Below are 24,312 nucleotides of genomic sequence, written 5' to 3'. Positions count from 1 at the left end.
CTACTCTAAGTATAAGACAGTCCAGTCCAACCAACTAAAGTAAACAAGGACAGCAAAATCTAATCTAAGTGTATGACAGTCCAGTCCAACCAACTAAATAAAAAAAAACTAGCCTGGTGAGAACGTCTTTTTGCTTTAAGTTAGTTTATTTAAACCGATCTTAATGTAGGACTAGCAAAATCTAATCTATGTATAAGACAGTCCAGTCCAACCAACTAAAGTAAACAAGGCTAGCCAGCAAAATCTAATCTAAATGTCAGACAGTCCAGTCCAACCAACTAAAGCAAAAAAAACTAGCCTGGTAAGAACATCTTTTCGCTTTAAGTTAATTGGTTTATTTAAACCGATCTTAATGTAGGACTAGCAAAATCTCATATAAGTATAAGACAGTCCAGTCCAACCAACTAAAGCAAACAAGGCTAGCCAGCAAAATCTAATATAAGTGTAAGACAGTCCAGTCCAACTAATAGAGGCATAAAGGGATAGTCTAACTGGAACATTTTTGTTTTTATAAGTTAGCTTAATTAAACCATTCCTAATGCAGGACCTACACATTTCGTCTATGTATAAAACAGTCCATTCCAACTAACAAAGGGGGGCATAGAATAGCCCAATGTGAACATCTACTCTTTTTAAGTTAGTTAAATTGAACCATTCTAACGAAATTTTGACAAAATATTTTAGTCCAACTTACTAAAGGTCGGATTTCAAAATTCAAATTCAAATTTTGGGCGGGATTCGAGATTTCACCGAAATTTAAAATCCAATTTGAAATTTTGGGCAAGAAATTTCAATTCAAATTTTATGTTTTGAATTTCAAATTGGTTTTGTGTTATCACTAACTCCAATTTCAATTCAATTCATGTTTTCATATTGTATTGAACATGAAATGAAGAATACAAACCAAATTACCAAAATATTGGGTTTGAAATTTTACTAAAATTTAAATTTCAAATTTTAAAATTTGGGTGGGAAATTTCAATTTAAATTTCATATTCAAGACTTCAAGACTTCATATGAAAAAAAAAAAAAAAAAAAAAAAAAAAAAAAAAAAAACAAAAAAAAAAAAAAAAAAAAAAAAAAAAAAAAAAAAAAAAAAACAAACAAACAAACAAACAAACAAACAAACAAACAAACAAACAAAAACTACAAAATTAATTTACCAAAAAATTTGAATCAAATTTTTCCTTCACTATATGCTCTGAACCCAAAACCCTAAACCCTAAATCCTAAATTGAGTCATGTATTTAAATTTTAAAAATAATTTTGTGAGAGAAAATTCAATAATAAATTTTTAATTAAAGAAAAAAAAATGTTGTTCAAATTCAATTTCATTCACATTTTTGTAAAGTACAAAACCTAACTCATAAACCTTAAACCTTGAACTCATATGTACACCTATAGTGTAGTGGGGAAGACCATAAAATAAATATGTAACGTTTAGATGTACAAACAATGGTTAGTAATGTTTTTTCAATTATTGTCTTAAAATAAAGATTTTGTCAGCCACTGTGAACCAAATTTGAGTAAATTACTAAAAAATTGGCCAATTTTGACCAACTAAATGGTTTATAAACCCAAAACCCTAAACTGAGTCGTGTATTTAAATTCCAAAAAAAAATTTGAGAGCCAAAATTAAATAATAAATTTTGAATTAAAGAAAAAAAAATATGTGTTCAAATTCAATTTCATTCACATCTCTGTAAAGTACAAAACTTTACCCATAAACCTTAAACCCTGAACTCATATAGTATAGTGGGGAAGACCATAAAATGAATATGTAACATTTAGGTGTACAAACAATGGTTAGTAATGTTTTTTTAATTATTGTCTTAAAATCAAGATTTTGTCAGCCACAATAAACCAAATTTTAGTGAATTACTAAAATTGCCCAATTTTGACCAATTAAACGGTTCATATCAGCTATCCAAAACGAGATAGGTTAGTCTTTAGACAATCTCCTCTCTTTATAAGATGGTCTAGTCCAACCATCCAATGCAGACAGAGATAGCCTAATCTGAACGTCTTTTATTTTAAAGTTGGTTCCAATAAACCGTTCTTAATACAGGTCCAACACAATCTCATCTCTTTATAAGACGGTCCAATCCAACCATCCAATGCAGACAGAGATAGCCTAATTTGAATGTCTTTTATTTTAAAGTTGGTTCCAATAAACCGTTCTTAATACAGGTCCAACACAATCTTCTCTCTTTATAAGACCAATACATGTAAACAATGAAAGTCGAAACATCAAAATTAAAACATGTAAAATGTTTGGTTCCAAAATATATAAGAAACTCAATTCCATTCTATCAAAGTCTTTACAAAAATTCTTCATCACAAAAAATGTTTCTTCATGTATCCTCTGTAAAAGTTTAAAATATTTCAAACATCCATTTGCCCAACTACACTAATCGACAAAAATTGGATCTTCTTCAAAAGCCTCTGCTTGAGCAATCTCTTGAACATTCAACCCTTGGAATGCCTCCACATGGGTTTTCACTAGAATTTCCCAGCCTTTTGCTATTTCTAGACTATTCCTGCTCCAAAACAACACTATTTTTGGAATTGGGCAATGATAAAAACGCTCTTAATACGTTTATTGGTTTTATACTTAGTTAAGTCCGAGGTCCACAGTCCGAAGTCCGAAGACCAAAGTCCAAAGTCCAAAGTCCGTATTAGTCGTACGTTTTAGTCAAGTTACCTTACTCACGTGGATTTGGTAGGATAGGTCGAGTAAGGGATCGACCAAACCTTAGGGCTCGGAAAAGGTTCACAACTGGAATTATAACTTTTGGTGAGTAGGATTTTAGGTTTTTTAGTTGGTTTAATTAAATTAACGGTAATGCAAATAATGTAAATTACTAACGGTGAATAAACAAAATAGAGAAACAGGGAGAGGGGTAATCATACTCATGCAAGAATCATTTTTCAACAGTTTATATTACAACATCACTACATCTCTAATTTGTCTCGTGTTCAGAGACGACATCGAGTATTGATCCCTAGCGCATGCCCACATCTCTGAGCCGCATCGCACTAGCATAAGGAATTGAACTAATATTGTATCTCTGGAATATCATTTCAGCTCCTGGCTGGATTCCACATCAGCTGGACAAATTGGAGAGGTGTCTGACACCATAGAGTCGCGCACGAGACTGTTCTGGAGCATCAGCACTCCAAATTTTTACAGTCTCAATCATTTTGGGATCGGATGTCTAACCTGTGCCTAATTCCTAAGCAGTGATTCTAGAATATTAAAGAGTCAATCCGGATTCTCACACGAGCAGCATAACCCTCCCCCTGAGGGGGGGGATTAGCTCATGGTCATAGAAGGAATAATAAAACTTGCTGTATACATTAAGTAAATAAATGCAGGACAGAGATTAAACTAGAAAAGAACTGACTGCTATTAAAGGTAAAATGACTTACAGTATTTAAGCTGCTGGAATAAAAATGACGGAATGTAAGTGCTGAAATAAAACTAACTATCTGCTAAACAGAAGCTAAAGCATGAAAATGCTGAAGGAAAAATAATGAAGGCTACCCCCTCATATATATAGGCTGGAGACTGGAGACGGTTTAATTGAGTTTTGGCCTTTTGTTGAATTGAGAGATTCAAAACTTTGAAATACAAAGTTTTGGTTTTACCCAGTTTAATTTAGCTTTGTCTTTTTCTTTATAAGGTTTTGTCTTTTTATGTTTTGGTTTCGTCTTTTAGCCCAATTCAATTCAAACATTGAATTGGTATGTGTCTTTCCTCTTGCAAGGTGGCACCAAATTGAACCCATCACTTGCCACCTGCCTATGCTAACTCGTCATGCCTTTGGGCCCGCAGAGTGGGTCCACTTAGTGTGTCCAGTGGCGGCGCTAATTTTGGCATTTTTATAACTTTCTGTCTTTGCGTAGAGTTTGTCGCCCGGGTCGCTATGGCAGCTTCACTAGCCAACGTCGGCATCTAGATTTATCAGATGTGAACTTTGGAAGTTTGCTGCTTCTTTATATATGGACCCGTTATGCACTGGTTTTGTTCTTTTGGAAACTTCGGCTCTAGTCAGGCTTTGTTGGGCTTCACTAGGGTTGAGTGGGAAACTTCAAATATTTCAGTATTCCCGTACTTCGATGCATGTTTTATCATTATATTCATTTTAAATGCGGAAACCTGCAAAAGTATGAAAATATAATTATTACATGATTATTAAACACATAATCGAGCAAAATGCTATGTCTCTCGGGGTTTAATATTACAGTTTTGGGTGCTTATCAGGCAACCATCTTCCAAATCTAGTTTAATGTAATGATTACTATTAACATAACCGATCCCAAGCACATTAACATTGTTTAGATCCACTGGGGATCTCATAGGGAGAAAGGTATAACAATATAATGTAGAGAACTGTACAAGCACAACGTCAAATCTCGACACAAACAAATACCCAGTAATAGGCATATCCATCCATTTGTTTCTCTTGGCACGAGCTCTCTTCTTTTTCCTTATCCTTTTATTTAATCCATCAACAGCTTCCTGGGAAAATATCCTCACATAATATTCCTCATTTGACATTAACTCACTTAATAACTCTTGTCTCATCCAAAACCAGTATGTTTGTTTTCTTCCCAAAGCCAAGCAGAGAGCCCTGAAACCACAATTTCCATCGCGGACAGGGTCTTCAAAACCAACAATAAACTATAGCAATTCACGCAGAAAACACATTTTATATCCAGATTGAGCAATGGAGCAATTGACATCAAAACTCAGTTTTTTCTTCCCCTTTGAAACATATGGTTTGGCCTTGGGCTTCGTTATAGATTGTGGAGTCAGAGGTGGAGCATCTGGAGGATGTTCAATTTCATTAATGGAGCAACTAACATCAATATTTTGTTTCTTCCTCTTTGGAACAAATGGTTTGGCCTTGGGCTTCGTTATGGATTGTGGAGTCACGGGTGGAGCATTTGGAGGATGTTCAATTTCACTAATGGAGCAACCAACATCAACATTTTGTTTCTTCCTCTTTGGAACAAATGGTTTGGCCTTGGGCTTCGTTATGGATTGTGGAGTCACGGGTGGAGCATCTGGAGGATGTTGAGTTTTATTAATGGAGCAACCAACATCAACATTTGGTTTCTTCCTCTTCGGAACAAATGGTTTGGCCTTGGGCTTCGTTATGGATTGTGGAGTCACGGGTGGAGCATCCGGAGGGTACTCAAAACATGATGGATCTCGGGTAGTTGACCACTCTTCTTTTGCTAGCCTCTTCTTAGTACTGCCCTTAGGGTGGCCCTTTGGTGTAACATCCTCCTTTAGTGGCTCCAATGATGAACTTTCAGGCGTTGCAATTTCCATGAGCATCTTTATCATAAATCTCTGCTAGTCTTCAGAAGTCGATCCTAGTCGTTAAATAAATAAATTCATAACTTGTTTGTAATCAACACCAATGGAATCACTGGCTCTCGATTCAATAGACAACTTTTTCCAAAATTCATCAATTTCAGAAAGAGGTATTCTGCACCCTTTTTGTTTGCGTATCACTAGCTCATGTGCACACGGTAAACCGTGTGAAGTACTCAAAGTGTGGTCGCAAACACTATCATCTACCCCAATGACATCTATACGTCCCATATCTTCCAAAATCAAATCTAAAGCTCTCTTTGAAATAAATCCTCTGAGCTTACTAAAAAACTCGTTATTATGCTCGTGCTGAAATCTAGTTAAACTCCTCTCAAAAGAGGCTCTAATTTCTCTCATCTCAATATTGATAACTGGATGGATCAATTTCCACATTCCAAGAAAATCATGTTTGCATGTCCCCTTCAAGCTCGACTTCAATCGAGCATGTAATCCTTCCACCCTATTCGTCATAGTGTTTCCATAGTGCTTTTGTTGGTCTATCCAGTAAGCAACAAATGCTTCTTTGTAAGGCAACCATGTTTTACACAAATATTAGATGAGCACAGGATAGTCTTTAAAAGCTAATTCCATAGAAGCAAACTTTCTCAAAAAACCCTCATGTGTCTTTGACTTTATCACATTAGTCCACATGGCACAAAGTTTATTTATGTTTTGCTCATCACTGAGAATGTTTTTTCCCATTTTCAAGACACATTGGGAAATGTGCCATCGACACAAGTGCTTCTTTGCATTTGGAAAGACGACATCGGCTGCATTCTTCAAAGCTAGCTCCCTATCAATCATAATCAACACTGGAACTTCAGGCATGAGTATCTCTCGAAACCTTTCCAATGCCCAAGTGTAGTCATACTCTTTTTCCTTTTCCATCAACACATGACATGCAGTGAAAGTCATATTGGTCGATGTCACTCCTGCAATCTCCAACAACTTGAAATGATATTTGTTTGTCCTATACGTACAATCCATGAGAAAATTTTGGTTAAAAGTCTTAGCCATTTGGATCGAACTCGGATGGACCCAAAACAATTCACAAACCTCATTGCTACCTTCTCGACGTTTACTGTACTCCATATATCCATTTTCCCTTAACAATCTACCCAACTTTTGCAACTGTGTTCTATTTTCCATTTCATCAAGTCTAATTCTGTGTCTTGTGTTATACATTTGTCTCATGGAGAACAAGTTTAATATATCTCTTGCTTTGACAACATTCATAACCTCTTTTGGTTTGACTCGAACTCTACTCATCTCAGATACAAGAATCATTTCCATCTGATGTTTAGTATTTGGTGAGGGATATCAAACACGCTCAAAACAAGTGGAAAAGAAATCAAGTTGAAGACAAATAGTTAGGGATGAGAGAATGATTTTTTTTGTGGTTTGTTTTATACTACTTTAAACTACAAAGATAATAAATCTAATTACTAAAAAATAAATAAAAGAAGGTGGTTTAGATTATGGAAGGTGATAGAGATTAAAGAAATTAAACTCTACCTTAAGATTCTTTCAAATGCAATAAATGTTACTAATTTGATTTCAGTAACTAATCATAGACAACTAGTTATAATTGATCCCTTATAGTTGTGTTATCATCTCTACTAACCAACTACAAGCATATGGAACTCCATTAACATCATAGTTATATGTATGCAATAAAATCCCTAGCATTTCTATGAGGAAAATAAAATCTCTTTTAGTTCCAAACATAAAAATGTCATAATTCCTAATGAAATCAAACTAGCTAAATCTATTACATCAAACTTCCTCTTAGGGTTTCATTTAACTCTCCAATTAAGAGTATTATCCCATTGTCATTGGAAGTTAATCAATAACAAATGAGTAAACATGAAAAGAGAATGAGAATGGAAAAAGAAGAAGTAAGTTTTATTACTAAAATTACAACTACTTGTACAACTAATTTAATCCTACTGCTACTTGCTAATTTAGAGAAAGAGAAGAATGAAATAAGATTTGGCTACAAGGCCTTAAGTGAACTGGCCAGCTTATTTAGAGCACCAGCCTTCCTATTTATAGTTTCAAGGGAGTGAAATGGGTGGCCAAGATTACATCTTACATTTTAAATCCAAAGGTTACAAATTAATCTACTTTTATAATAGAATTTATTTAATCTAAGTGGAGAAAGTGGGTAAATAGTAATTCCCATTACAAGATAAATAATTAGGAGTGGTTTGTGCATGTATTAAATGGAGAAAGTGGGTGATTACATAAGCTTCCACTTAATGATATCATGATGAATAGTAATTGGATTTTTACTTTGTCTTGGTTCCGACCTGTTTTAATTCTCAATCTAGTAAATTGATAGAACCTATATACCATTATGTAGATTTTGTCACACTGATTGTTTTGACAGGTCACACACCCAAAACAGAGTTCGGAGTCAAAAGATATGATTTTTTGAAGTTTCGTTGACTTTTCTACAAGATTTGACCAGGACTGACCCGGAATTGACTATTTTGACCAAGCTTCATGGGCTTGATTATGATCTTTTCAACTTCCAATGGCTTCTTTTGGACTTGATAAAAAGGCTTTGTTTCCAATTAGCATATTCACCTTGTTTCCATGCCAAAATGCAGGTTTTGTTGAAATTTCATCATTTACATGTTGAAACCTGCAAAAGCATGGAAATACAATTAATTTGCATTTATTAGACACAAAATTAACCAATATGTAATGTCTCTACAGGGTTCATATTGCAATTTTGGGTGCTTATCACCATCTTATTAAACCTTCCTATATAAGAGCAACCCTCCATAGTTTTTGCCAACCCATGATTATGACAACCACAATTAACTTTTAGTGTCCATCTATCTAAACTACCACGTTCAAAACACGCTTTTAATTTAAAAGAACAATTCATCTTTTTTGTTCTAGTCTTTCTCTTTTGCTTCTACCTTTTTATGAGATCGAAATTTACCACCACGCTCACATATCAAAATAAGTCTATGAGCCTTCCCACCAATTGCATTTTGAGATTTCCTAGTGATGATAATAGCTCCCACTTCATTTCCTTTATGTTGTGTCCAATCAATCAAATCTTGACGACTATCAAATACCTATAAATCAATTTAAGTATTCATTAATCCATGGGTAAGAAGATATTAAATCAAATAAGTAAGTTTCAAAACGTATATTCATCCATACATACCATGTTGGTGTTAAAATATTCAGTTTGATCTATGTAGTGCTCCTCCGAAGATGCATTTGAATTTTGTGAAGTCTGAAATGCATCAATTGGTACCTCATTGTGATTGTATAAAGGATCATATTACATTTATAGTGAATTATAATGTTAGCTAAAAATTTGTCACAAGAAAAATATTTATCAAAGTAACTAAGAGACGGCCAAATTAGACCGTCTAATGCTTCATAGGTCGCTCCAGTTGAGGCGCCGGAGTCTTAGAAAGTTAGTTGGCCTAGGACGTCTCGAACGTAAAACTATTCCCATTTCCCAACACTCACTATTAAAATCAACCATAAACGGAAGAGATCGTCCTCATGAATTGAGTTTGCATAAATACTTTGTAATCACATTTTGTACAAGTCGTCCTCATAATGATCTTATAATAAATTGATATTAGAATCATTATGGACAATAGTTGTGTATGGAGTTACCTCGTCTTGGTCGCCATCTTGGTCACTTGATTGAAATTTCTCTTCATTAAATAGTTCAAGCATCATATGCCCATTCCATTTCACTCAATGTCATAAAAAAAATGAAAAACAAAAAGATGGGTTTTAGGGTTGTAAATAGAAATAGAACAAAAGAACTTGAAAAGGAAGATGAATATGTGTAAAGAAAGAAGAGATGTGTGGGTTAAGTTTATTTGGATTGGAAAATGAGAAGAGTGGAAAAAAAAAAAAAAAAAAAGTGTGGGTTTAAGAAAGGTTTCTTGAGAGAGAGTAAAAAAGACAAAAGTTGAAATTTGAGTGTTTTCACTTTTTAAGTGGGGTCTGCCCTAAGAGATTATTTGGGGACATATCCGGTATTTAAATTTTTTTAAATGGGGTCTGCCTTGAGAGATATGCGGTCTATATATAGCAATCCCCTTTTTTTTAAAAGATAAGCTGGGGTTATGGCATACCCTTAACCTGCATATATCATCTTATATAAACTTTTCCCTCTACATCCTCTCTTACAATATTCTGAAGGCGCTCAGTGAGAGGTGAAAGGAAATAAGTTATAACATCTTGTTCATTTCTATCATTAGGGACAGCTAGGGAAGCCAAATAGTCCGCCACCCTATTTGTTTAAACTCTACTGAATCAAACAAATGACAAATCTTTTGAATGGAAACTACCAAACTCTAATACTACCAGGGAGGGTTTTCAATCCTCATTATAGCCTTGATAGCGCTCAAACTATCAGATGCAACAAGCACCCTCTTTTGATCAACCAAAAGGTAGCCTCGAAGACCTATAAGAAATGCATTCAGCTCTTGGAAAAGAACCGACTCCTTGTTGCTACTGCCAGAGAAAGCCAAGACAGTTACACCATTTCTCAACCTGATTGTACCCCCAATCCCATCTCCATTGTCACTCACCGATCCATCCACATTCAGTTTAGCTATCCCCTCTTCCGAGTTTGACCATATACAATATCTAACAGTTTTGCTTACCAATGGAATTTGAATTCTCAGTTTAGCCATTAGTACTCTAACTTCAAGTGTGTCGATACTCTCCTTTATTTCAGCTTGTAAGTATATCCTTGTTTCACTTATAATCTACTGAGTAAGTTTGTCAGGCGAGAGTTGGGGAACATTTTGAAATCTCCTCTGATTCCTTTCTGTCCATATGCCACTTACTGTTGCACAAAAGAAGGCTCTATATACATCAGCTAGCTCCTTTTTCCTTTTGCATAACCTGAAGAAGCTTGACCATTCTCTGTTGGCATTGGATGAGTCTTTCGTGACATTGAGCACAAGGTTCACTCCTTTAAGAAATTCTTTCGGATACGGACACTCAAAAAACAAATGCTTAGAATTTTCCCGAGATCCATGGCATAGACAATATTCAGAGTGAGTTAATACCTTCTTGTACATGAGCCTATCTTGAGTTTGAAGGCTCCCAAAAAATAATAGCCATGCACAGAGAGAGTGCCTAGGGTGGACTAGTTTGCCCCACGTAAGAGAAGCCCATCTGACCTTTTGTTGTGTCCTTGAGATAGCGGCATATGCCGACTTAGTAGAGAATTTACCAGAGGTACTAGGCGTCCAAACAACGGTATCCTCAGGGAGATGAGAATGGATGCAAGTAGATAGAATCTGGATCTTAGACAAAATTGATGTGCTGATTCCATTGGTCATTATTCAATAACTCACTCACCTTGGCGTCCGAGAGAAAAGAAGGTGCTCCAGGCAAGCTAAGCATGAGTATTAAGAGAAAGAGGGACAGAAGAGCACCACAAGTCGTGCCATAGAAGAGTGTCTCGACCATTTGCTATCCTAGACCTTATGAAGTTGGCAGCCATAGCTCTAGATTTAAGAACATTTCTCCAGGTCCAAGAGCAGTCTTTTGGACAGTTCATAGTCTAAAATCTTTTGTTCTTAATATGTTGTTCATAAACCCAAAGAACCCACAAGTTTTTTTCCTTCGCTGCAATATTGAATACCAAGCCCATGTACGCAGCTTGGTTCCATCTGTACAAGTTCTTAAGATTGAAACCACCTTCATCTTTGGGCTTACTTAGAGTTTCCTAGCTAGTTTGGTGCAATTTGTTTTCCATCTCAGGGCCACTCCAGATAAACTTGGCACATATGCAAGTAATATTGTCCAATACCGTTTTAGTTTTAGGAAGAATAAAAGACTTTGCCCATTACACATGGAAAGATTGGAGAATAGCTTGAACCAAGTGAACACTTCCAGGATGAGACAACATTTTTGCTTTCCAGCCGGTGATTCTGCTAGTCACCTTCTCAATGAGCTAAGGGAAGGCAATCTTTGATTCTGAGTCTTGAGGCGACAAGGGGAACACCGAGATAAGTTACAGGAGGAGTAACAAGCTTCAACTGGGCATTGTCTGCTAACAGTTCAGCATCTCTGTCTTGTAAGCCACCATTAAGGATAGTTGTCTTTGAGTTATTAACTTGGAGGCCAGAAGCAGAACTAAACTCATTCAGAATGTGCCTAATCAACCTCAGAGAATCATGGTCAGCTCTAGCAAAGATTAACAAATCATCAACAAAACACAAGTGAGAAAGTTTTATTTTCCTACACTTAGGATGCATATTAACATTTTTTGAATCAATGCCTTTTTGGAGAAGACTCCCAGAATTTCCATTACAAGCACAAAAAGGTAAGGAGATAATGGGTCTCCTTGTCGAGTCCCCTCTTTCCTTTAAAGAAACTTTCTGCTGACCCATTGACCATGATAGGGGCATGAGGAGTGGTGATACAAATGATAATCCACTGGATAACCTTTTCAGGAAATCCAAACTCGGTCAGCATAGCAGAGATAGTATCCCAATTAACCATATCGTAGGCTTTCTTTAGATCAACTTTGATAGAGCACCGAGGAGAGAGTCTCTTCTTGCAATAACCTCGAAGGAGTTCATGAAGATAGTAATAGATTATCTTGAATATTTCTGCCTGGAATAAAGATAGTTTGATTTGGAGCTACCAAGAAATCAATCACATTCTTGAGCCTTTTAGTGAGAATCTTCATGATGCACCTACAAATGATGTTACAACATGCTATAGGCCGGAACTCATCAACCCTTGTAGGATTCTTCGTCTTGGGAACCAGACATTAAGATAGCATTCACACCCCTGGGAAGATTATTGGTAATAAAAAAATTCAGAATTGCTTTTGTGAAGTCATCTCCAACTGTCTCCCAACAATGCTTGAAGAAGAAGGCATTGTATCCATCCATGCCAAGAGTTTTTGAATCCTCCATAGCAAACAAGGCAAGTTTTACCTCCTCTGGAGTAACCACTACTTCCAGACTTATAGACACATCAGTTAGTAAAGAATTAGTAACTTTAAAAGATTGAAAGAATTCATAAGATACCTGCAGTTCAAAGCTATCACCCAACAAGCCTTCATAGAAGTCTAGAATCTCAGTAACCGCCTGTTGTTGAGTGTTAAGGTGTTCACCATTCATAGCTGTAAGAGAGCAGATATAGTTCTTGCTTATTTTTTCTTTAAGACAATTAAAGAAATAAGTAGTTCCTTTATCACCTTTTGTAAACCAATCATTAGAGGCTTTTTGAGATAATTCCACATTCTCAATTTTTGCAAGAAATCCATTTTTTTTTTCTAATTGAGCTAACTTTTTTATTAAGAAATAAGAAAAGAAAGGAAAAAAAAATACATACAGCACTAATCAAATCCGAGTTAAACAAGGGGTAATTGCATAGTGTATTATGTACTACCACCTTGGGAAAAAGCTAATCAAAGCTACTATAGTACGCAAAGAAGGGTCTCTCTTTTATCAAATATGATCGCCCTTCATACACCATAAGGTTCTAGCATCTTGACCATCTCCTCTTAGTTACTAACCTAGTTAGGTTGTAACTTCGATCTAGTATTTGGTGGAGAACCATGAGCTTGCTTCCACCCACTAGTTCTTTTGGCTTTATTTGCTTTCGTTTTGCTCAAAACCGGAGTGACTTCTTTTTTAGGTGATTCCATTGGGCACTCATCAAATTGGATTGGGCAACCCCTCAAAAAAAAGAAATTTTACAAATTTGCCATATTACAAATTTGCCATAAAGCCCAAGCCCAGCAACCAATTCAACCGGTATTGCCAAAACGAACCCTCCGGGTCGTTTTCGTTTTACAATCAAGCGACACGACCATGTGTCGTCGAGTGTACACTCAAACGACTTGGCGAAGTCGTTTGTTTACACTCAAACGACATGGTCGTGTCGTTTGAGTGTAAACGTAAAACCACATGACCATGTCGTTTGAGTGAAAACAGAAACGACTTCGCCAAGTCGTTTGAGTGTACACTCAGATGACATGACCATGTCGTTTGAGTGTTACTTTGAGTTTGAGTTACACTCAAACTAGATGGCCAAGTCGTTTGAGTGTACACTCAGACGACATGACCATGTCGTTTGAGTGACCATGTCGTTTGAGTGACCATGTCGTTTGAGTGTTACTTTGAGTTTGAGTTACACTCAAACTAGATGGCCAAGTCGTTTGAGTGTATACTCAAATGATATGGACAAGTCGTTTGAGTGTTACTCACACTAACACTGAAACTACGTGTCCATGTCGTTTGAGTTTACACTCAAACTACGCGGCCATGTCGTTTGAGTGTATACTCAAACTACATGACAGCGTAGTTTGAGTGTACACTCAAACTACATGGCCGCAGTAGTTTGAGTGTTAGTGTGAGTAACACTCAAACGACGGGAGTTCATGTAGTTTGAGTGTACACTCAAACGACATGGTCGCGTGTAGTTTGAGTGTACACTCAAACTACATGGCTGCGTAGTTTGAGTGTTAGTGTGAGTAACACTCAAACGACGGGAGTTCATGTAGTTTGAGTATACACTCAAACGACATGGCGAGTAGTTTGAGTGTACACTCAAACTACATGGTCGCAGCGTAGTTTGAGTGTACACTCAAACGACGACATGCCAGCGTAGTTTGAGTGTACACTCAAACTACATGGCCGCGTAGTTTGAGTGTTAGTGTGAGTAACACTCAAACGCGGGTTCATGTAGTTTGAGTATACACTCAAAGCGACATGGCCTAGTAGTTTGAGTGTACACTCAAACGACATGGCAGCGTAGTTTGAGTGTACACTCAAACTACATGGCCGCCAGAAGTTTGAGTGTTAGTGTGAGTAACACTCAAACGGCGGGTTCATGTAGTTTGAGTATACACTCAAACGACATGGCGAAAGTAGTTTGAGTGTACACTCAAACTACATGGTCGCGTAGTTTGAGTGTACACTCAAACGACATGGCCGCCTTAACGATATGGTCGCCAGTAGTTTGTGTGTTAGTGTGAGTAACACTCAAACGACTTGTCCATGTAGTTTTTGAGTATACACTCAAACGACTTGGTCACGTGTTCGACGTGGACACGCACTCAAACGATTCCAAATGCACTCAAACGGTTTCAATTGAATTAGAAAAATTGAAATCCGATTTAAAAAATTGGGTTAGAAACAACACAATTACATCAATAAAACTACATGCACTCTACACTCTTTATCTGTTATGACATAGTATCTTTATAACCAAGTTAAAACATGTAATCAAACATGTTATAAAATCTAAAATAATAATTTGTTTTATATCTAAACTTGTTATTATTATTATTTTTCAATTGTGAATCATAAACTAGTTTGGGGTTTAGAGTTGAGTTCAAGGTTTAGAAATTTCATTACCAACATATTTCACTTAATTATTTGAAATAATAATTTGTTTTATATCTAAACTTGTTATTTTTTATTTTATTTTTAAAATTGTGAATCATAAACTAGGTTGAGATTTAGGGTTTAGGGTTTAGAGTTGTTTACAAATTTTGTGCTAACAAATTTTACTTAATTATTCAAAATAATAATTTGTTTTATTTATAAACTTATTATTTTTTATTTTCTTTTTCAAATTTTGAATCATAATCTAGTTTGGGGGTTTGGGGTTTGGGTTTAGGGTTTAGGGTTTACAAATTTCGTACCGACATAAAAAAAAATTTAATTTCAAACATATTTCACTAAATTATCCAAATCTAAAATAATAATCTGTTTTATATCTAAACTTGTTATTTTCCATTTTTTATTCAATTGTAAATAATAAACTAGTTTGGGGGTTTACAAATATATTTCACTCAATTATTCAAATATATCAAAATTTCAAATATATATAGAATACTCATTCTTTCGGTTTAGAGTTTAGGGTTTACATAGAATACTCAAGTTTCTCTACATACTCAAGTTTCTCTACACACTCAAGTTTCTCTAAATGGAACATGAAGATGAAGAAGAAGTATTTGAGGTAATGTTTGATGTACAACAACAAATTAGAGAAGAACAACAAATTAGAGAAGGAGAAAATAGAAGATATGTTGAAAGTGAAGAAGTGGAACAAAATGTTGAAGGTCAAGGTGAAGAATTTGAAGATGCGACAAGTCGAGCAAATGAAATTCCGAGAAATCGTCGACGACAAAATGCAAACCTAAATAATGAGGTAACACTTGATTAAAATGAATACAAAACACTTGATTGATTGAATGAATGAATGAATGGATACAAAATGAATGAATGCAAAACCCGAGCCCAAACGATATGGCTGGGTCGTTTGGGAACACTATCAAACGACATGGGCCTGTAGTTTGAGAATACTACGGAACGACATGGCGGTGTAGTTTGAGAACACTATGGAACGACATGGTGGTGTAGTTTGAGAACACTACAGAACGATATGGCTGGGTCGTTTCATTACACTATAGAACTACATGGCCAGGTCGTTTCATTACACTATAGTACTACATGGCCGGGTCGTTTGGACTCTTGATGAAACTACATGGCTGGGTCGTTTGAAACTAAATGCATTGTTTGAGACTCTTGTTTTATTCTTCTATATGTAGAATTCTTTGCCGCTATCCGGGAACCGATCTTCTGCAAACTCGAATGATGTGGATTGTCAACCGATTTTAAGTGATACAACAGAAATTTTTACTACGTAAGAGGTATGATTGAGTAGGCATTGATTCATTTTTTTTTTTTAAATTTTCTAAATATAATTTTATTAGTGTATTAATAATAGTTGTTTTTTTTATGTGTTTAGGTCTTTCATACACGTGGCGAGGCAATCGATTGGGCAACCGCTAGAGGAAGACAAGTTAATGTTGTTGTGGTCATTGAAAAAGTCGGAGTGTGCCAAAGGAAACCGAGTAGCAAGATTGAATTTGGCTTTTGCGAGTGCTCGGGTGTGTATCGGTCACACAAGAAGGAAGGCTAAGAGAAGGCTAATAAGAGAAGGTGGGAACCAAGAAATCGGGATGTCCATTTAAGTTAAAAGGTATTTTCCAACGCCAAGACCGCCGATAGTTGGAAAATTGTCGCTCTTAATGGTGTTCACAACCATCCATTGGCGAAGACCCTTGAAGGACATGCATTTGCTACTCGACTAACCGCTTCGAGTTCGAAAGTATTTGTCATAGATGAGTAGCTGTGGAATAAAACCTAAACAAATATTGGATTCCATCAAGAATAGGTATCATGATAACATCTCTAGTATATCCTAAGTCTACACCGCAAGCGCGGAAGGTGAGGAAATGGATATGAGCGGTCTCACACAATTACAGATTGCGTGAGTTGTTAGCAAAAGAACATTATTTTGAGGAGTTGAGACAGGATGAGAATACCGAGGAGATAACGGATTGTTATGGGCCCATCGAGGAAGGTGTTAAGTTGGCTCGGACTTTTCCAACAGTTTTTTTTCATGTTAGACGCTACCTACAAAACTAACAGTATCGGTGGCCTTCGCATAGGTTTGTTGGGGTGACTTCAACATGGAAATCTTTCACCGTGTGTCAGCCTTCTCACCAAAAACAACAAATCGACTATGAGTGGGCCCCTGATCATTTTAGTGGCTTGCTTGGTGACATAAGTCCATCCGCGGATCGCGGTCCGGCAGGGACTTAGCCCGATGAGTGCCGGCCGACAGAGTTTTTCCTAATGCACACAAGCATCTATGTAGATGGCATATCGCTACGCGTCGCCCTTTCAAAATGTTTACGATATTTTTCCAACTACGTAACTTGTAGAGAAGGCCCAGTTCGTGGAACACCGTAGTCAAATCGAAGACGAGAGGTTATTTTTCAGTAGATGGGATGATTTGGAAAAATATTACGGGGGTTGAAAGTACTCCAATTTTGTTTGTTATTTGCGAGAGACTTGGTTTCCTCACGGGGATCGATTCGTATGTTGTTGGACTGACCAACACATTCACTTTGGGAGTACAAACGACCAATAGAGTTGAAGGGTCTCATGCCGTGAAGCGTGTACTAGGAAATGCAAACCGTCATGATTTTTGAGTATGTTTAGCTTAATCCACCCGATTCTAGAGATCCGGATGTCCGAAATTAGAGCTACTTTCGAGAGAAGTATGATTGTAACTTCAAAGACCACCACCGGATTCCTTTGTTTCGCGGAACTCGGAGGCCTTGTCTCACGCAAGTGTTTAGACTTGTTATTTGAAGAAATAGATACCCGTAAAAGCGTGTTAAAGATGGAGAGATAAGGTGTTGGTGCTATTTTTGGCACGAGCCATGGACTACCATGTGCTCATGAATTAATTGAGTTTGAAGAGCAAGAGCGGTCCATCCCTTTGACTGCTATCGACCCCTTTTGGAAAACATTGTCTGCTTCTCCCAATGTGTCAGTGGGTGTTGGTCCCGATGTTGCACCTTCGATGGACTTGTTCATGAATAGGTTTGCAATGGTTTCTGAAGAAGAGCAGAGGGTTATGATTAGGAAGCTTATGGAGATTGCCGTACCGGAAAAGTACATGGCTAGTACCGCCTTGTGAGGAAGCAAAAACCAAAGGTCGGCCGAAAGGTAGCTGCAGCAGAAAGCTTCAAACTGGAGATGATAACTCTTCAAAGCGAGATCCATCTCATTTTGAACATTCTCAACGTGACCATGAAGAGTGGGTCTCGTCACAACCAAACATTAAGCCCACCCAAAACATCCACACTACACCAAGAAAGAAGTCTTCTCCAAAACTACCAACCCAAAACATCCACACCACACCAACAAATAAGCCTTCTCCAAAAACACCAAAACAACCACACCAAGAAATAAACCTTCTCCCAAAACACCAAAACAACCACACCCATTTAAATAAGCCTTCTCCAAAACGGTCACACCACGAAATGTGAGAGATGGCTTAGACTTTGGAAAGACGAAGGGTCCTAAGGATTACGGGTTGGATATTCCGAAGAAATGCATAAATACATTGTTAGAGTCCATGACCCCGTTGGCGATGGCAAGCTAGCGGTTATAGAGCTTTCTGCATTGCATTAGGAAGAAGTCAAGAAGAATGGCCACTGCAGATGAGAAGGGAGTTGTATGCGAAGAGCTTATCGACAACCTCCCCTTTATTGTACTTTGTACAATCAAAGTGAGGTTTTTATTCGATGAAGGAAATCCTACATGAAGAAGGTTACGACCCTTAAATAAGTGGATGAGCATGCCTTTTGCTAGATACTTATTTGCTTCAAGATTTAATGTTGTCCTTATGCATTTAGGAGCTCGTCGATTGCTTCCTTTCATCATGCCTGAGAACCCAAGCAAATCCTCGAGAGTGACCCAAGTGTTGGGTAGCGCATTATGTTGGTGGAAATCATTTTGTCAATGTTGAACTTGTTGAAGATTGTCCGGTTCCAAAGAATGTCCAATGGCTTAGAGCTCGATATGATATTGTTGAAAGTTGGAATTTGGCCTTGATGAAGAAGGCAATTGCAATTTATGGCATTGAACATTCCCAATTTAATATGGGAAAATGAGCTCGTTGAAGACCCAACAAAGTACATGTTATCGACTAAGTTGTTTGTATGTTGTCGATATGATATTTTGATGTAAATTTTGATGTAATTTGGAACAAGTGTAATTTGATTTGATTTTTATGTTATCAATGTTAGGGCTTTTATTTGATTTGATTTGGAAATCGAGTAATCGACTAAGTTGATTCGGACGGCAATCGAGTGATTTTGAAATCGAGCGATCGACTAAGTGATATGTTGATGTAATTTGATATTTTGATGTAATTTGGAACAAATGTAATTTTATTTTATTTTTTTGTTATTTGGAAATAATGTTAGGGCTTTTATTTGATTTGATTTGGAAATCGAGTGATCGATTAAGTTGATTCGGACGGCAATCGAGTGATTTGGAAATAGAGCGATCGACTAAGTTGATTCGGACGTCAATCGAGTGATTTTGAAATCGAATGATCGACTAAGTTGATTCGGATGGCAATCGAGTGATCGACTAGTTGATTCGGACCTCAATCGAGTGATTTGAAATAACGTTCGTATGTTGTCAATAATGACCGAAACTACACGGTGAAGTCGTTTGGCTTTAATACAAAACGACCCAGCCAGATCGTTTGGTCTAAAGGGCAAACGATGTGGCCATGTCGTTTGGCCTTTAGACCAAACGATGTGGTCATGTCGTTTGTACTTTAGACCAAACGATATGGTCATGTCGTTTGGCCTTTAGAACAAACGATCTTCGTGGGTCGTTTGAGATTAAAAGAGACCGATCTGCCATGGTCGTTTAGCTTTGATACAAAACGATCTGCCGAGGTCGTTTTGGCCTTTATGCCAAACGATGCGGCGGGTCGCGTTTGGAAGCAAAATTTTTCAAAATTCGTTTTGTTTTACAACACTTTCATATTCATCAAATTCCACTTTTCCATTTAAACATCAAATATCAAACACTCTCATTCATCAAATTCCACTTTTCCATTCAAACATCAGATATCAAACATTCATCCATACATAAAATTCCATTCATACATTAAACCTTAAACTAAAACAAATTACATTCAAACATTAAACCCTAACCCTAAACATTAAATTCCATTCAAACATTCATGCAAACATCATATCCATCAATGTATGAATTACATCCATCAAACTAAACTACAAAGTTACAAACCCTAAACTGGAAACAAATCAACTATAGTGCCCACCAATGTACTTGCACCTAGTCAAGTTGTACTTTGCTGTTCAAGGAGGACCTTGCTTCCTCCGGCATATCATTCCCACCAATTGCAGACCTCTCTCTAGCAAACGACTGGTTTCATCGATGACGCCGTTCACGAAAAAAAAAGAAAAATCAAGATAAGTTACCAATCGAATGCAAAAATCACGGTTAGAGAAAACTCAATTAAAAATCACAATACTTACAATCGGTGAACGGTTAGGGCGTTGTTCCGGGGAGGGATGAATAGGAAGAAGTTCGGGATTCACCAAAACTACATGAGAATTCCTCGATACCAAGTCATGTAGTTTTGATGACACTCCCATGGATAAGATGAAATAGGTCCTCGGTTGCAGAGTTGGATCACGTGATTCTGCCACGACTCCCAGTAAAGTGGCCCAATATTGGTCCAGCTCACCTCATACCCGCGTCCTGCCACAGTTCTTGTTCTCCAATTTGGCATTGGAGGATCTTTAGGTACAAGTTGCACGTGACCTAACTGACGCACCACCCTTGCGACAGCGTAAAGCTCGACAATGTTGAAAAAACATAACAATCCCTTAAAAAATGCAATGTCATCGATCGGGTTTGTATCTCTGATATTTTTGTAGGGATGCCAAACAACCTGAAACAAAATCAAATATGTCATTAACAACTCTAATGATCAATTACTAAAAATAAATATAAACAAACTTAAATACCAAATTGTCATTGAATTTAATACTTACATTGAACTCATTCAAATCATCAATTATCGCCGATAAAACTGCAATGCATACGCCAGGTCGTAATAGTGTGGAGCGACCGGGATATGTCTATGAGCACGGTGAGACGAGATATAGTTGAAATTTGGGACCATCATGAATACCGAAAATACTCATAGATCCATGCCTAGATATACACAAATAGTTAACATATTGATAGAGTAATAAAATTAACATTAAAAAAATAAACTCTAAAATACTCAAATTTTACCCGTAGAAGAGTCATATAGCCGTGAACCCCTTTCACCTTCGCATGTGGCAGCCGAGACCTCTATATAAAAACGCCAAAATTGCTGCACCCCATGCATACTCTTCTATCTCACTGAATTTCAACAACGGCCTCAGATAACATATAGGCACTCCAGTCCCAGACTTGTCAGTAAAAACGGCACATCCAAAGAAAAACAGAATAAAAGCTCTAACAGTCCGTTGAACATCCTGGAAACTCGAGGCCTTCTCTACCACATTATTCCGGCGTCACATATAGGGCTATCATGAATCTTGTTCGCAAAATGCTTCCGGATGAATTCTAGCCTTACTTTTGAAGTGAACTTGCTAGCTTCCATCTCCGCCCTAATCAAATCAATAGGGAGCCCCAGACCAAGATGTAAGAGATTTATCGATTGTTGTAAGTTCAAATTTCATTGTCCCCTTTGCACCGCTCTTCCTCTAATCTGTGACTCCACAGATTTGGACAACATCGCCCAAAGTCATCATCTCCCCTTAACGGCATATGGAAGGTGTTGGTCTCCGGATGCCATCTCTCCACAAACGCCGAGATCAATGGTGGATCCATATGCTCGTGATAACCTTCCACGAGATCAAACAAAAATCCTTTCTCAATCGCGACGGCAAATCTGGGAGACCTTTCACATTCATTTTGAAATTCCATTGGGATAACTTCGCTAAGTGTGAAACACACTTCAACGCCCGCGATCCTCCCGAAACAACCGAGCACACATTAGATATATATGAGCGAAACAAAATATTTTGTAAAAAGAAAATCAAAGTACACAAGAAAAACAAAATATTACCCCTTCTCTCCCAAACATCGCGGCGACATGCACCGCATAGTCATACAACAACTCGACTCATACGGGCCTCCCCCCATACACACCTCTTTGAAACTCCAAATCATCATTGGATTTTCTTACGAAATCCAATACCGGAGGTGCTTCTTCCTTTGGTGGTGGTTCGTCTTCTACCACATATTCTTCAACATCATCATCCCGCTTCATCCTCCTCCTCACTCTCCTCCTCTCCTCTCACTCTCTCCTCTTCTACTATACTCTTCCATTTGTCTAAACCTACATCTAAACCTACATCTAAACCTACATTAGTATCACTATCTACACTATCTACACTATCTTCACTAAACGAATCAACCTCGGGGAACCTCAAGAACCTCTTTTTCCAAATGGTCCCCCTCTACGCCGATGCCGTTAAAGCCGTCCGCCCTATGTCTTTTCTTCCAACTGCATCACCGCTAGAGGAACCGCCACCAAACAATTTCTTAACACCCTTTAATGTAGTTTTAGCTACATTCTTCATATTCTTTGATCGAGGACCTATCGCTACAAAGAAAAATAAAACAAGTATTAGTAAACCATATTTAAATAAACAATGTACAAAGAAAACCACTAGAAAAAAGAGATCATCTCAGTCGTAAAACTAATAGACTTATAAGCTTGCTATGATAACTCCAAGTATATATGAAGAAATAGAATGAAGTTATATTTATCCAAATTCTATCGAATTTTGGGCAGAGTTTCCTTTGTTTGGTCAACATTTCGTATACTTAAACCTGTCATAACCTGGAAATCAATAATGACATCCTTCCAACAACCATATGTACATATAACCTAACTTTTACACGACAGTGCAAAATGTATATATATATAAGACTGTTTCTGTATGAACCGCCATTTATGTACATCAAGTATTACAACAAAATAACTGGACTCTCTCTACAACAAAATGAACTTGACTGTCCCTCGTCAAGTATAGGGGAAACCACCCAAAAAAACCACCTTGATTGTACATTCAGTAAAATTTGATAACCAAAGAAAGAGCTTCTCACCTATAATGCTTTACCGCTTCAGTTTTGTTCCCTCAGATCCGCACCTTAAGCAAGTACTTCGTAAAAAGCTGCATGTGATCAAGGTCATTACTCATTAGCCAAGACTTCAAGAACATAAGCGATTATGAAAGGTGAGTAAATGTAATGTACGAAAAACACTAATCATAAAATGGTAAAAGTATCTTCTCTTATAACATCATTCATCATTCATGATCAAAGTAGCTTTCCCCCAAGTAGTAACTTCATATTCATCATTCATGATCAAAGAAAAAGGTTTCTTTACATAGAAAGTCGAATAAGTTCTTGGGCTTGAATTTTTGCAAACCAAAACTGCGCCGCGGTGGCTTAATTTAGCAATACTAAGAATCCTAGCAAAGTCCAACCACTAGCACCTTTCCCCCTAAATTCATTATCCGCACATATAACTCAAACTCAAACATGTAGATTACACCAGAAACAGAAACAAGGAAATAAGAAATAAAGAAGCAGACAAAAGAAGAGAATAACCCTAATGTATTTCGCTTGTCACCTATCCGAAAAGTAGTCTTTGATCTATGATACATAACCCTAATGTATTGATCCTCAAAAGAGAAAGCCTCGTATAACAGCAGTGCACCTTGATGCTATGACACATTGTCACCCTCTTCTAAGTTCTAACCATACCACAAAAATATTTAGCTTGGGGGCCAATCTTAAATCAGAATGCACCAAAAATTAGATTCCAATGAGATCTGAATTTACATTGCTTCAGAAAACTAATTTACAATTGAATCTGAATTTGTATTTTCAGAACAAACGAGTTTATTGTGATCCTTGATTACCAGAAAAAAGAAAACTCAAAAAGAAGAAAACAAGTCATTTTCCAAGAATTGTAACAAAATCAAGTTCGATGTCCAACACGTGATTTAGGAAAACAAATCGGACATCGAAATCGCAATCGGATGAATATAACCTTTCTTTGTTTTTACTTCATTTGTGGTTTTGAGGGTAGTTTTCCATTTCAACTATTAAGGTTGGTAAAAGGATTTGAATCCATACAAGGTTGTTATCCGCTGTTTGGGGCGGGCTAGGACCTCACATTTCAACGAGCGAGACTTGCATTCGAAGCCTAGCATTGGCCAACCCCATGTCCCAAACTCCCAAGTCCCAACCCTGTGCAAACTGTCTTTCACGCAGCGATCCGTCGAGTAGAAACCAGTTGCCGAGAGTTTAGATGTCACACAATCAAGAATTGAAACTAAGGTGCAGGTGTCCGTGTACAAGGATGCATAACGAGAACCGTTACATAATTGCGGTTGTAAACTGTTCCTTAATAGGTGAGTTAATAGTTAATACCTCCTCGAAAACCGAAAGTACCATCAAGTATTG

The 24,312-nt window shown here is 37.1% G+C and overlaps 2 protein-coding genes across 2 annotated transcripts; both read right to left on the bottom strand.

The window, feature by feature from the left end:
* Nucleotides 1-10,152: 10,152 nt before the first annotated feature.
* Nucleotides 10,153-10,734, bottom strand: LOC147488095 (uncharacterized). Its single transcript, XM_086574258.1, has one exon. The coding sequence runs from the start codon at nucleotides 10,732-10,734 to the stop codon at nucleotides 10,153-10,155; it is 582 nt and encodes a 193-aa protein (XP_086430384.1).
* Nucleotides 10,735-11,343: 609 nt separating this feature from the next.
* On the bottom strand, nucleotides 11,344-11,790 carry LOC147488094 (uncharacterized). The gene has a single exon (XM_086574257.1). The coding sequence runs from the start codon at nucleotides 11,788-11,790 to the stop codon at nucleotides 11,344-11,346; it is 447 nt and encodes a 148-aa protein (XP_086430383.1).
* Nucleotides 11,791-24,312: the final 12,522 nt, after the last annotated feature.

This window comes from Coptis chinensis, chromosome 7, assembly GCF_015680905.1.
Source record: "Coptis chinensis isolate HL-2020 chromosome 7, ASM1568090v1, whole genome shotgun sequence".
NCBI classification, from domain to species: Eukaryota; Viridiplantae; Streptophyta; class Magnoliopsida; order Ranunculales; family Ranunculaceae; genus Coptis; species Coptis chinensis.
The sequence above is the reverse complement of the archived record's forward strand: the minus strand, read 5'-3'. Positions and strand labels throughout refer to the sequence as shown.

Excerpts from the sequence above, each read along its gene's own strand:
- LOC147488095 (XM_086574258.1), bottom strand. The coding sequence starts at position 10,734 with ATGACCAATGGAATCAGCACATCAATTTTGTCTAAGATCCAGATTCTA.
- LOC147488094 (XM_086574257.1), bottom strand. The coding sequence starts at position 11,790 with ATGGGTCAGCAGAAAGTTTCTTTAAAGGAAAGAGGGGACTCGACAAGG.